General features: G+C 43.2%; 1 protein-coding gene across 1 annotated transcript in view; it reads left to right on the top strand.

Moving 5' to 3' along the window:
- The window catches only part of LOC119393957 (chromosome transmission fidelity protein 18 homolog), an 82,303-nt gene that overhangs the window by 38,413 nt on the left and 30,414 nt on the right, over positions 1 to 13,476 (top strand). Inside the window, exons 14-16 of the mRNA XM_037661163.2 lie at positions 8,138 to 8,203; positions 10,145 to 10,256; positions 10,966 to 11,136. Of these exons, the coding sequence (XP_037517091.1) occupies positions 8,138 to 8,203; positions 10,145 to 10,256; positions 10,966 to 11,136 (349 nt within the window). The remainder of the gene's footprint in view (positions 1 to 8,137; positions 8,204 to 10,144; positions 10,257 to 10,965; positions 11,137 to 13,476) is intronic.

Genomic DNA, 13,476 nt, shown 5'->3' on the forward strand with positions numbered 1-13,476 from the left:
TACACTATGCAATGCTTGTAGGAAATCCACAATATAGGTGAGGCATGAGAAAAAGAGCAGCCTCTAGGAGCAGGGGTTTCTAACACTTTCATGACTGCGGAAAAATAGGTTGTTTTTGGGTAGTCCACGAAATATTTTTTTCTGCCACATAAATTGAATGATGCAAAAGTGTAGGGTATCAAATGATAGAAGAAGAATTGGCCTTTGCAACAGTATTAATTTCAAACAACTAATTTATTTTGAATATTATTAAAAAGTTATCAAAAGAAATGAAAATGTAACAAAAAGAAAAAAATTCATAAAATCATCAATGCTACTCTGCACAAGGTAAACATAAAAAAAAATCAAAATATTAGATCTGTGCGAATAGCAAAATTTTGGGTGCGAAGCGAATTCGAATAATAAAGATTGAGTGCGAATCGAATCGAATAATTTCGAATAATTTTCGAATATTTCTCAAACATTTTTCGAATAATTCGAAGTGAAATTACAGAAAAAGTTGCAGAGAATCTCTGAGTATGTTCTTGTGAGATAGCAACATGAAAGTGTTTCTTTTCGCTAGGTTGATGAAGCGCTGGTGGGGTCATATTGCATAGTTGTCTTTCTTATCAAGGGTGAGGCAATGTAAAGGCCGAATTGTATCTATGTACATGATTTGGTGCAACCAAAGTGTTGCCGACAACACTTTACACGTGATAGGCAGAGATGCCATTTCCTCAGCCCCTCCTACTCTTTCAACTTCTGTGGAAGCCCAACTGATGTGGCGGAGAAGGGTGTGCTCCCTTCAAGTCCGGAGTTCCAAATCTGCCTCGTAGACGTCGATATACAAGAACATCTGAAATTTTGGATGCTAAAAAGCTTCGGCGTCCGATTTTTCGGACTTCCTGCCCAAATTTCAGGTCCAAAACCGCATTAATTGAGCCCCCAACTCTGCCACATCTTTCATCTCCATATTGGAACCAGCGTTTTCTTGAGTTAATACATTTGCGACCATAGCGGAGCTTGAAAGGCAGCTTTGCCGCAATACGGGGGTGTGAGGAGGTGAAGCATATTGAAAATCTAGGGACCACTTTCAAACGGACGTTGACTGTCTCTTGGCTAAGTTCGACCGTAACGGACTTTGAAAGGCAGCTTTGCCGCAATACGGGGGAGTGAGGAGGTGAAGCATATTGAAAATCTAGGGACCACTTCCAATCAGACGTCTCTTGCCCAAGTTCGACCGTAACAGAGCTTGAAAGGCAGCTTTGCCGCAATACAGGGGTGTGATGAGGTGAAGCATATTGAAAATCTACGGACCACTTCCAATTGGCCTTTGTCTCTTGGCTAAGTTCGACCGTAACGGAGCTTGAAAGGCAGCTTTGCCGCAATACGAGAGTGTAATGAGGTGAAGCATATTGAAAATCTGAAGGGGTCACTTTCAACCGGACGTTGACTGCATTTGTCTTTGGGAAGTTCGAATAGTTCGAATAGTAAAATTTCAGTGCGAATCGAATCGAATAGCAAACACTGTTCGAAAAATATTCGAAATTTCGAATATTCGCACACTCCTACAAAATATACGTTTTGAACACGAAGCCCTTATAGAATATAAGCTCTGTAAGTACAAAAGTTATTTACATACACATAAAAATATAAGCACTAGTGCCTATCATGCCACCGTGCGAAGCATTTTCTCGTCGTGGTGAAACAATGGTTGGCTGCACATTTTTCGCAGAAAACATTCTTTTTCTGCTCAACTTTCCTTTCTTCGTAGCATAGTTTGCAGTTCTGGTGTTTTCCAATTTTTTGTAATTGCTGCTGGGCACCCGAGGTGCCTTCAGTGTATGCGTTGAAATGAACAGTGTACTCCGTTTCTGAAACTGCCGAAATTCATAATTTGTATCCTCATTTAACCACTTTGTCGCTCATGTACTGCCCAATACCAGACTGACCTTTAGATTTCACCATTTTCTCATCCATGGAAGGGTTTTAACGAGGTTGAAAAATTAGCGTGGATGAATCGTTCACGGGTTGCAGTAGAGAAGACACGCGGTGAAACTTCCTGCAGGATGCAACGGTCGTCTTCTCCGGATCAGAGACACCCAAGAAGGCAAGCAACGCCTTGAACCTTTTCCGTGGCACCACTGATGGTGGAAGAAAGCCTGAAAATATGTGTTGTGCACTCCAATAGCAATGGTGGCGTGGGACTTGGATGATTCTCGTGTACACGAGAAGTCCGATGAACATGCACATCTCCATCTCCTGAATGACCTCCCTCCAGGATCCGTCCCTCCCATCGGGCATTGACTATTCGAAATTATGCATCCACACATACTTATTTGTGTGGTTGCACATCTCTGTGGCTATTTCTGTGGTGAAAAACAACATGGACAAGCCACCGCGCGCCACTCTGGAGCACTAGGTCAAGTTACACTCCTCGCCGCCTTCGCGGAGGAACTCTGCCCTTTCTGCAGCCTATGCCAAATGCTCCCGCCCGGATGTAGTTGACACCTTGCAGATAAGAGCCGCGATATTTAGTACGCACTGGTTACGTTTACATCAATGCGCTTCAGCGATAAAACGGCCTGGGGAGAGAGCGAAACTTACCGGCAGATACCTGCTGATGTTCCGGGGCAGTTTGACGCACTATCGCCGACTGTACTAAAGTTTTATGAATCGAAATCGTCTACCATGTCTGTGCTGATACCACCATCCAGAGATTGGCGCTCAGATTAATCAGAATCTATCGAAATTAGCTGTTTTCGTGAAGCACTCATGAGTGACGTCGGTGCCATAATCGAAATCACAAGTGCTCACCTCCCTGACTGCGAAGGAGCTTTAAAAATCCTCCTGCAGCGGAAAAAAGAAACTCAAAAGCGGAACTGATAAAATACTGCCTCTGTTTTAAATGGCGTTAGCTGTTTAGAAGTGCTTAGAGAGTGCCAAAATTTTAACTTGAAGTCATCATTAGCATACTAACAATGGGAATAGGTGCGGTCACGAAAGCGTTAGAAAGTGTGTTCAGGGTACCTCTTGATTGTTATTAGTGGTAAGAGCGTCATCACAGGCATCGGAGCCATTAACCCTTTACTTCCGGTTGTCGCGAATTCGCGACATACCGAAAGACGCCGATTAAGTAACACACGAAACACGTTGATGCCTTCACCGGCGGCTGTCACGTATTTGCAGCGAACGTAGCTTTCAGCACGAGTCATGTAGCACCACTCCATGTAAGGTATTGCAAGCTGACACCAAGTGTTGTGTATCAGTTGCCGGAGAGCGCGAAGCACGTGCTACAGCTATCACTTCTTCGTTGTTTTCTGCGCGAGAACGTAAGTTTCATCTCCTATAAAATTTTTTCGATGTGCTCGCATACAAGAGGTTGCACACAACATGTCACGTTGTTTTGAAGTACGTAATTTCCTGCCCAATCCTCGCTTCTGTGGTATGTCGCAAATTCGCGACATCCGGCATTTGAGTCAGTCAGTGATGACTGCCGGTATGACAAGTTCATGATGGGCTTCCGCTCATTTTATGGGAAAAAAAAGGCTTCGCATGCGCTTGCCACGTGAAGATAAAGGCGACGACAGCTGTCTCAATGTCAGCGAAGACGACGATGTCGATCCTCATGCACAAGCACGAGTGTCTTCATCGAGCAGTGACGATGAAGATGAAGATGAAGATGTGGTAGACCAGGCAAGCTAGTGCCTATCTAAAACATGCAGTGCGGTGGAAAAAAAAGACTCTCAAGAACAGCGGGAAGTGCCACACTGGAAAACCACTCATCCTCAATGTGACACTGTCCGAGCTCCTATTGAATATTTCAAGGAATTTTTATGAAACCTTCACGGAACACATCGTTCACCAGAGCAATCTGTTTGCGACGCAGAAAAATCCGAACAAAGGACTGGCTCTGTCTCGCGGTGAGCTAGATCTATTTCTCGGTGCCGTCACCTTCATGTCATTCTGCCGGCTCCCAAGAAGTCGGCTATACTGGGCGGCGGAGTCTAGGGCCTGCAGGGTGGCTGACACGATGTCACGTGATTGGTAGGAGGAAATAGTCAAACTTGCATTTAACAACAATGATGACGCCAAGTTACGTCCCCCTGAAGAGATCCGCTTCATTGATGCGGTGATGCCATACTTGCGTTGCATTGAACATATTGAGCTACTATTGGCTTAAGTGCCAGTTGTCGCGAATTCGCGACATACCTAAAAGTATGCATTAACGTTGCATTTTGGATAATGCAACTGCTGATTTAAGTTATGGTTGCTATTTAAAGATGAAAAATGAAAAACAATTTTTTTTCTTCGGCGCTTTCATAATTCAGGCATTAAAGGGTTAAAGGGACCCTGCAACACTTCCTCAGCATGGTCAGAAAACCCTGCCAATCGGTTGTTGATGCTCCTGAGAACGCGCGAGCTGAACATTTCATTAATTCTCAAAGTCAGCTAGACATCGTTCCCTCGTCTCGTCAAATGATGCCATGAACCCAAAGTCCACGGAAATTGGCTGACTTGAGCATCGTGACCTGCATAGTTACCGTGGTCGCTGTGGAATGCTGCCACGTGCTTGCTCATGCGCTTGCGATCACACTGAAAGCAAACCACGCTTTTGAAGAGAAAAATTAAAAGAAAGTGCTCAAGGTCATGACGCACGCTGACGAAGGGACGCACCTTCAGGCCCCCCCTTGCCCTCCCTGCATGGCTTTCAGTGCGCTCGCTGGTACGAAAAGTGAGAGAAAGTGCTTGAAGCATGCGGCAAATCCTTGTAACTCCGCTCGTACTTGACGGGTTCTGGAAATTTTTGGGGCAGTCCATTTGTTAGGCAACAAGGTCTTTTAACGCCTTAAGTGCCGATTAAATCACGAAAAATTGTTCGAAAGTTGCCAATTTTTGTTATGATGTGAAATGCCTCAGTGACATGTTCAAAACAGGAAAATACTTGCGAAAAAAAAAGCTCTATTCGTCGTATTTCGTACCATCATGTAATACCCAATACCTGGGGCCATTTGATGTGTATTCCTAAATAAATTTCTGCACCTCCAGGAAGTAAGGGTTCCATTTGACTTCCCGTGAACAAAATGCACTATTCCTCGAAAGTTCAAATAAACTAGATGGGGTTACCATCCGTGCGGTAGCGTTCAAAGCATGGCACTGCGCCATGTTTGTTTATAACGTGCGGGAAACACAAGGCGCGCATTTCGCCATTTAATGTGCAGAGTCTCATTCAGTAAAAGCACCAGTCACGGAACCCGTGCTGCCATCTATGTTTTAAATAGGAAAACACCATTTTACGAGCTGGGCTCGTCAAAAGCCTCTTGGAACATTGCCGAAGAGCCATGACGAGCGCAGGTCATCATTAGCAAAAAAGTGACGACTGCTCATGACAAGTTCAGGTCGTCATAAGCGCTTAAGGGGTTAATCAACCCATTAGACGATTACTTGGAAAAGTGTTGCAGGGCTCCTTTGAGGTGCAACTAGCATAGTTGTGGCAAATCAGTTCGCACAAGCCTGCAAGGTTGAGGAAGGTTCATATGAAAAAGAAGAGTCTTCGTCCTCCTGTTTGTAGCATGGAGGTACAAACAGGTGGATGACAGTTTTTTCCTTTCACGAATGTTCCTCAGCCTTATGAGCTTCAAGTTGTCGATTGATTCACCCTTGCACTTGTCAGCCTCCTGGTTAGCGGAGATGGTAGAGAGGCTGCCCTGGAAGCTACAGGCTCTGTGTCAGGCTGACACACACAGCCTGTAGTTTCCTCTACCAGCCACAAAAGTGAAAGCAAAGAGTAATATTGAAAATTATGGGCTTCACAAACTCTACAAGTGGTTTAGTGGAATATTAACAGGCATGCAACAATGTAGGCTCTACTGCTTTTTTTGAAGTTAGAATCTTTGGCATAAACTGAATTTGTACTGGTGTACATTGCAATGGGTATATCAAATTTGATGGTGTGTGTGAATCGTCTGGATATGCACGCGTTTTGAAAATTGCCTTTATTTTTCCCATAAAACGAAAATGCAGAAAGAACCACAGACTAAAAGCAACAAAAATATAGCTTCAGTGTGCCTGAGGCCCAGCATTTTCAGCTTGCAGTGATGGCACTCACTGCAACCTGAAAACAGATAAGAAAGCAGATGATAGGGATGATGAAACAACAGAAACAAGTTGTCTTTTTGTCAATATTATGCACGGGGACGGAAGCAACATTCAAAGTCACAATAAAATGGTGGTCTCAAGTGGCTGTTATTCCGTCCCAAACACAGTTACAGGGTTTGTACTGGTCCTTGAAAACCTTGGAAATCCTTGAATTTGAAAAGTACATTTTTAAGGTCCTTGAAGTTCCTGAAATTGTATTCTGTCCTTGAAAACCCTTGAATTTCGGGACCAGTGCAGTCTAAAGGCCACAGTGCGACCTTCTTTCTGTCATCGATTAGCGTCAATGCGGTTAACTTTCCATTTCAGAAACAATACACCGTGCGAGTTTGTATATATATTCTGTTTGCTCATGCCTTGTCCTATTGTTCATTTCACTCCTCACCCATCAGTGCATCTTGCCTCGCTTTCTCTCTCTCTCTACTTATCTCCTTATGACTTCACACTTGCCTTCTGCATTTATGCTGCTTTTTTCCCTGTCAAGCGAGCGGTGCATGTGGTTAGTACACTGTAATGATGTCAAGCCTTGCTAATACTAGAGAAGTCTCAGCACCTGTCCTGAACATTTGTTGTGTGTTGGGAACTACTTTAGATGGCATCAAGGCTAGACTTTTCTACAGTATAGGTAATAATACAGTTAAAACCCTTAACAAATCCCGATGTTACGTAGTTCCCAATCTAAGGAAGAAATTTGCATTCCCCAGCAGGCTACTCATAAGGTTCAATGTTGTCAACCCGAACTAACGAAACTAACTTGGAACCAAGACTGATTTAGTGAAGTTTTTTTTGGAAATAAATTAGTAAAAAGAAGCGCTAATCTTTTTCTACTTTTTACACAGATGGCTTTTTTCTTCAAGCGTGGGCACTAACGCTATTGCGTTAAAACATCTGTCACCCATAGTCATGCGCCTGGTTTTATTTTGACAAGGCTACACGCCACCCACATGCACGGAACAGTGGACTCGATACTCACGCTGTTACGTACCAGATGGTGCTACGGGTCGGTGGTGGTTCCTGTCAATGCTCCCACAGGAACACTTCCGTGTGCTTTCGTTATTTCATGATTTTTGTGACAGATGACACTGATCATCTACTCGCAACTTTCTTACTCGAACCTCCTCACATAATCACTGCATTCGTTCTCCCCGTCTTTGCATTTCGGCTGCATGTCATATTTTACGTGACTGTCTACCTGGCCTGCATTGCCTGGACCACATATGTGAGGCTCAATGTTCAGTACACCGGAACAGACTTTTGACGCGAGCATGCGTGGGTTAGCGGCAAAAACAATGACGTGGTAGATTTTGGCTGTGTCTATGTTAGAATTTTAGGTTTTGAGGGACTGAAAAACAACTTTTTTGGTTTTACAAACTTCCCGATTTAAATAACAAAGTAATTTGAGCGTGGTGATGACTTTGTTAAATTGAGTTTCAACTGTACATGTATAAGTGCGATAAATTTAGTTAGAATTTGAAACATTGTTATAGTAAAAAAAACTCCTCATTTAGATGCCATTTTTTAGTCCTTGAAAAACATGTGACAGGCCCTTGAAACTCCTTGAATATCCTTAAATTTTCTCCTTTGAAACCTGCACAAGCCCTGCTGTTAGAACCTGTGCACTATTTATAACGTCATTTTATGTAGTATATTCAGAGTGGTTGGTGGTGTTCGTATGCGTGGGTGTACTATTATAGCATCTGTATCTGATTATGGTGGACATGTCTTGCTGCAGATCGAATGACAGCAGCATGAATGGTTAGAGCATGATAGCATGATAGAAGTGGTAACAAAGAACATGTGGCAGTATGCTGTGCTTGAGTTAAAACTTAAAGTCCGATTAAAGTAAATCTGTCTGCTGTGTCTTCTCTAACGATTTGAATGTGTCTTTGTCTCCTGTTGCTGTGTCTCGACCATAAAAAATCTCTTCGAAAGTTGCATGTTTACTGTTGCTAACTGATTGAAACTTTAGCTCAGCTGAAGCGTACTTTCTGATTTCCTGCAGGAAAATATTTCGGCACCATATGGATGATGCGTCCAGAACTGCTGCAAGGAAGCCTGAAGACTTGCGGTAACTTATTTTCATCATTAGGGTAATTGCTGTCACCGAAAACAGTTAGGCTTACAATGTCGTCAGATAATTTTGTCTTAGTAGGGTGATTTTTTTTAAGGATCAATGCAACTACACACAGAGCAGTATGCGTAAATACCAATTTTATAATTGCCATGGCAACTGCCCATGACCGATGCGTGTGCCACATCATGGCACCGAATGTGATTGCTTCTCCATTGCAAAATTTTTTTCCCAATTTTGGGCTGCCAAGTTGGGGGTGCAGACCTGTGGGTCAATACAGTATCTAAGCATGCCACATCCTTCTGTATTGTGATCTCACATGACTTCGAATAAAACGATTTGTTGAGAAGATGCAAGTCATCCAGCCCATATTTGCACATTTATGACATGTTGTTATTGTGCCTTTAGAGACAACTGACAAAGCCTTCCTCAAACTTCCTTGTTTCCAATAGAAGTGGTCATTATGTGGAGGATAATTTGTACTTCTTAACACGACAAAATTAAAAGGTAACCCAAGTTAGCTAATTTCAAATGAGCAGAAACTGGACTGCTTTAAGCTATAACAGTGATCAAGGTAAATCAATGATGAAGTACTCATTGCAAATGCTTTACATTGTCTTCAACTTCTGGACTTATTCAAGGCTTCTAGGAGGCTCATGATATTTAGTATGCTTTGATACCTGATACCACACTAGTTCTGCACTGATTGAGACTCTGCAAAATAGTGAGTGCCCCCTAGCCTACACTTTGAAAACACCTGTATGTTGGCTTTCCCGCAAGAATGTTTTTCCCACGAAACCTTTCGTTCCCAGATTGCTTTTCTAGCTGTAAGCACATTCACCCCTCCACATTCCAGCGAAGGTGCGGGTGCACTACAAAGCCTTTTCAAAACACACTGCAGGAATGTCACGCCTCATTGTAAGTTCCCCCATGTACAAAAAGAAAGGGCGAAACGAAAGAAAGGAGAGGCAGTGATTAATTAATAGTCAATGGAAGAGTTTGTCTGCTAGTCTGTAGGCGAGGCTGTTCATGTGGGAAACATACCAGCTAATGCATGCACAGTAACTATTTTGCAAGCGTACGTTAGTATAAAAGACTTACTTCAAGCCAAAATTTATGACATACTTGTTATAAAGTGCCCACTGCAAATCCTTGAGTACACGTTTAGCTGCCATGCTGACCCATCCTCATTCAACAGCTTCACAGTGTTCACCACAACACTCTTCTTGCTGGGTACTGCTTCTCAGATGAGAAACGAAAAAAATAGACGTTACCCTTGCCATAATAATTTGTACACCCATACGGGACGCAGTGTACTGGCATGGCACTCGCAAAAGGGCAAGAGATCGTGCCTGCGCTACGATCTGAGCGTACTGAAATGCCCAAGTCGGCCAGGAGCCGTCTGCTACCTTTCCAACTGCGTAGGGGGTGCTCACAAGCGGTGCGCTTGAGCATGAGCAGTAGCTTTTTTGCAGTGTCAATTGGACTATATATCTGATGCTATCAATATGCTGCTCATTTTGAAATTTTGAGTAACTTACAAAACTTGTGCGGCAGAAACCAAGTTCTGCATCCCATTGTTGCTGATGAAGTGATCAATCATGCCTTGCCAGTTTTCATGGTGGAACAAGTGACACTTCTGCGTTGTCACTCACCCCACCTTTGAACATTGTAAAATAAACAAAACATTGTATATTAGTTGAGTTAACAGAAGTGCGGTGCTCATAATTGTTTCTTGTCAAGGAATGCAAGCACAATACCAATAGATCTGTAGCATTTTTCTAAACTTATGAATTCACTTTGTTTTTTTTTTGCTCTGTCTTTCTGTTACAAAACAGTATTCCCTCTGGGTTCTGCACATATGATTTTTTTTTTCAGTACATTTCCTGTTGCCACATAAATAAATGCTCATTTTTCACTTGCTCTGCAAAAACCTAGGTTCGACTCCCTGGCTCGATCGGCACAAGGGTTTGGAGACTATGAGAAGCTCATTCAGTCTCTTTTTGACAATTATATCAATGTCAACTTCCGGGATCCTCGTTTCGAACTGGTAAGTGTATTTTTGGCTGACCAGAAAAGTATTGGAAGCATCTACATCATTCCTTTGTTTTGATGACACAGTATGTGGTCAGATTAAGTAGGATGCTTTGAGAAAAAACCACATTGGTGAACACGTTCAATAAGATTTCATTTCAGCCTCTTTAGATACATGTGGAGTTAAACTGAGTGCGTCTAGTCGCATTACAGATTTCAGCACATATCTTAAACATTCATTAACAAAGCTTGGGTTTCAGTTGCAATGAAATTCTAACATTTTAGAAAGGTGGCCAAGTGTCAGCCACCTCTCTGCCAGTCACCTCTCTGCCTCCTCACGTCTGATGCTGCTGGGAGGGAGTCCAAACAGCAAATGTTCAAGGGAAGATGGAGGCTCGAGGTGATGAGACGTGATTGGACTTCAGTTACCTTTCTCTTTGCACAGGCTTGTTCTCCTTCCCACCTCCCCCTCTCATTGAGTGTTTGGGAGAGTGAGTAAGGGCATACGTAAGAACACTGCTAAGCAAAGCAGTTGCTGTCCTGACAAAGGTAGGTTCCCTTGTCGTTGGCTTTAGCAACTTCCTTGTTCAGCGATTTCTCATTACCGAAAGGGAAGTGGTCCCTTTTCCACGGCTCAACCTCGTGTCCTTGTTGTAATGTATGTGACAGGTGGGATGCTTGTTCAGTTTCGCATAGCTTCTCCTTTCTTTTTTACCTCTTGACAGATCCATGAAGGCCCTGAATGGTTGTGCTTCACAGATCAGCTGCTGACCACGGTGCAACACCTGCAGAACTACTCACTGTACCCGTACCTGCCATTCATTGCACCAGCCTTCCATCGTGTTTTCTCAGTTGTGCCCTACACGAAAATGGTCTTCCAGAACTCCTTCCTCGAGGTATGTTAGAAGCCGGTTCTGCAAGTTACAATAATTCCAAGGACGCTTGCCAAGCAGACGCACTGGAGGCAGATTTACCTGCTATAACCGATAATGCAGCATGGGAAGGATTGTAGTAAGCATAAGCAGTTTATTTCATCATAGAAGACATGCAAATGTTCACTGTGCAGCAGCTGCTAATTGCTGTGTCCAATACATTGTTAAAACCAGTATGGCTATAAGTGGGTTCGATTGTATAACAATATCTAGAGCCACAGGCCTCAGAGCTTTATTACAAGATTGTTCATTAGGGAAGAATTCATGCATTATACTACCTACTATTGCATAGGCAAGCAGTATTTTGTAACTATGCTTTGTAGGCTGATTTAGACCTTGACAAATGGAATTGAAATAATATTTAACAGTAATGCAGTGTGATGGCAGGACCAGGCGCCTATGAGAGTGTATAATTAAAGTGTGGAATACATGGCCTTTTGCTGTTGAAATCAGGTTTGTGCTATGCTCACAGGTCATCTGGAACATATCAGAGGGATATTGGAATGACTTTCAGTGTTTAGGCACCTATGCTGAATTATAAATGTACTCTTCAAACTCTATAAGTACTCTTAAAAATATTTGTCAAAGGTAGTTGACGAACTCCATCAGATGCATTCATATCATCGCATAGCATATTACTCAGCAGCTACAATGTAAGCAGCACTTACACGAGATACCTTTTTAATACAACAGCCAGTATAGCAGCATGCATCCGTTACATTTCACAACATGTGAGCATTTTGTATCAACACTTTCTTCGCTGCGTTAGTCATGTCTTCATATTTGTTTTATACTTATTGGAGTGCTCTCAGTCCAGTGTTTTATACTTATTGGAGCTCTCAGTCCAGCTGTCGGCAGTCCAGGAGGCCTGCGAACGGGCGGAGGGCCACGGTCTTCCAGTACCGGCGTGGGCGCGGCCAGCAACTGCGGCGGACCCCCCTTCGGGGGTTGTCTGATCGGGGTTCTCCAGGACCAAATAAAGTTCATTTCATCATTTGGAGTGCAGCGGTCACAGTGCTTAGCTACCTACAGGGGTGCAGAAGCTGCACCAATTGCGCCATTGTGATACAATTCCTTATTTTCGCGCCACGCTGTGCCAAAATGCCCGACCAGCCTTAAAATTTTCTCAGTCGCACTAATTTGAGCGAGAAATGGAGGCCGCGTTGGCCACCTGCAGTTTGGGCGTCATCATCCAATTCAATGCAGACGTGCAGAAAAGGCATAGGTGTGCTTTGTGCTGGGTGCCCGAAAACTTTCTTTTTCTGCTGGTTGCAGTGCTGCTCTACATGGACGTTTGAAAAACAAAGCGGAAGCTCTGTGTAAAAAATGTTACCAACATGCCGCTAGTGTATTTGAGGGAAAGATTGACCATTTGCCTGCCTGCAAACTCTCCTGGTTCACCCAGGAGACTCCCGAATTTTGAGCAAACCTCCCGATTGTGTGGCTATGGCCATAAACCTCTCGATAAACAACCCTAACCCTACTGCGAAAGAAAAGAAAGGAGGACAGTGGGTCTAGAATTTCCTGACATTGTTCTATTGCGTGCAGAATGCTTTTTCAGCCACTTTCGTTGCAGTACACCTGTGGCTTGCGGAAGAGCGTACTAAGACTTAGAAGGAGCTATTTGTGCTAGCTGTCATGGGACAAAACAGATTTTGTTTCTTAATTACTCACACGTGCACGTGCCATGTAATTACGAGTACTAGTATGATCGCTAATGTCTAAAAAAATTACTGGCAGTCATTCAGAGTTGTGTATGACGTTGCTGCGGCCCTGAGAACAATAAACAGAAGCTTTTTGTACGCCAGTTTTTTTTTGCGCCACCTCCACTTGATCCTACTTTACGAAGCTCCGAAATTTTGAGGTCGGCAGGTTTCCAGGTCCACATTAGCATTTGCAGCGCCTGTCAAATCATTTGACAGGCGCTGCAAAGGCTAATGTGAACTTTGTCATTGTTTGCAATGTGGGGTGGTTCAACACACTGCATTTATTAAAATAGCAGTGTTCACGTGCAGTGTGCACAAGTTAGCTGATGGTGAATGGTTTGTACATCTTTTTGTTTTCTTTTCTAAAAGTAAACCTTATTTGTTACACTACTTGAAATTTGGGATTTCGTGCTCAAAAATGGAGGTTCTTTTTTCCTGTAACCTGCTCCAAATTTGGATTTTCGTGCTCCAAAAGCAACATTTTGCTGCTCCAAAAATTGCTCAAAATTTCTGGAGCCCTCTACTATGGCATCCCTCATAATTAATATTGTGGTTTTGGGACGTAAGACCCCTACAATTATTATTACAGTGCTTAGCT

This window comes from Rhipicephalus sanguineus, chromosome 1 (assembly GCF_013339695.2).
Source record: "Rhipicephalus sanguineus isolate Rsan-2018 chromosome 1, BIME_Rsan_1.4, whole genome shotgun sequence".
In the NCBI taxonomy this organism is placed as follows: domain Eukaryota; kingdom Metazoa; phylum Arthropoda; class Arachnida; order Ixodida; family Ixodidae; genus Rhipicephalus; species Rhipicephalus sanguineus.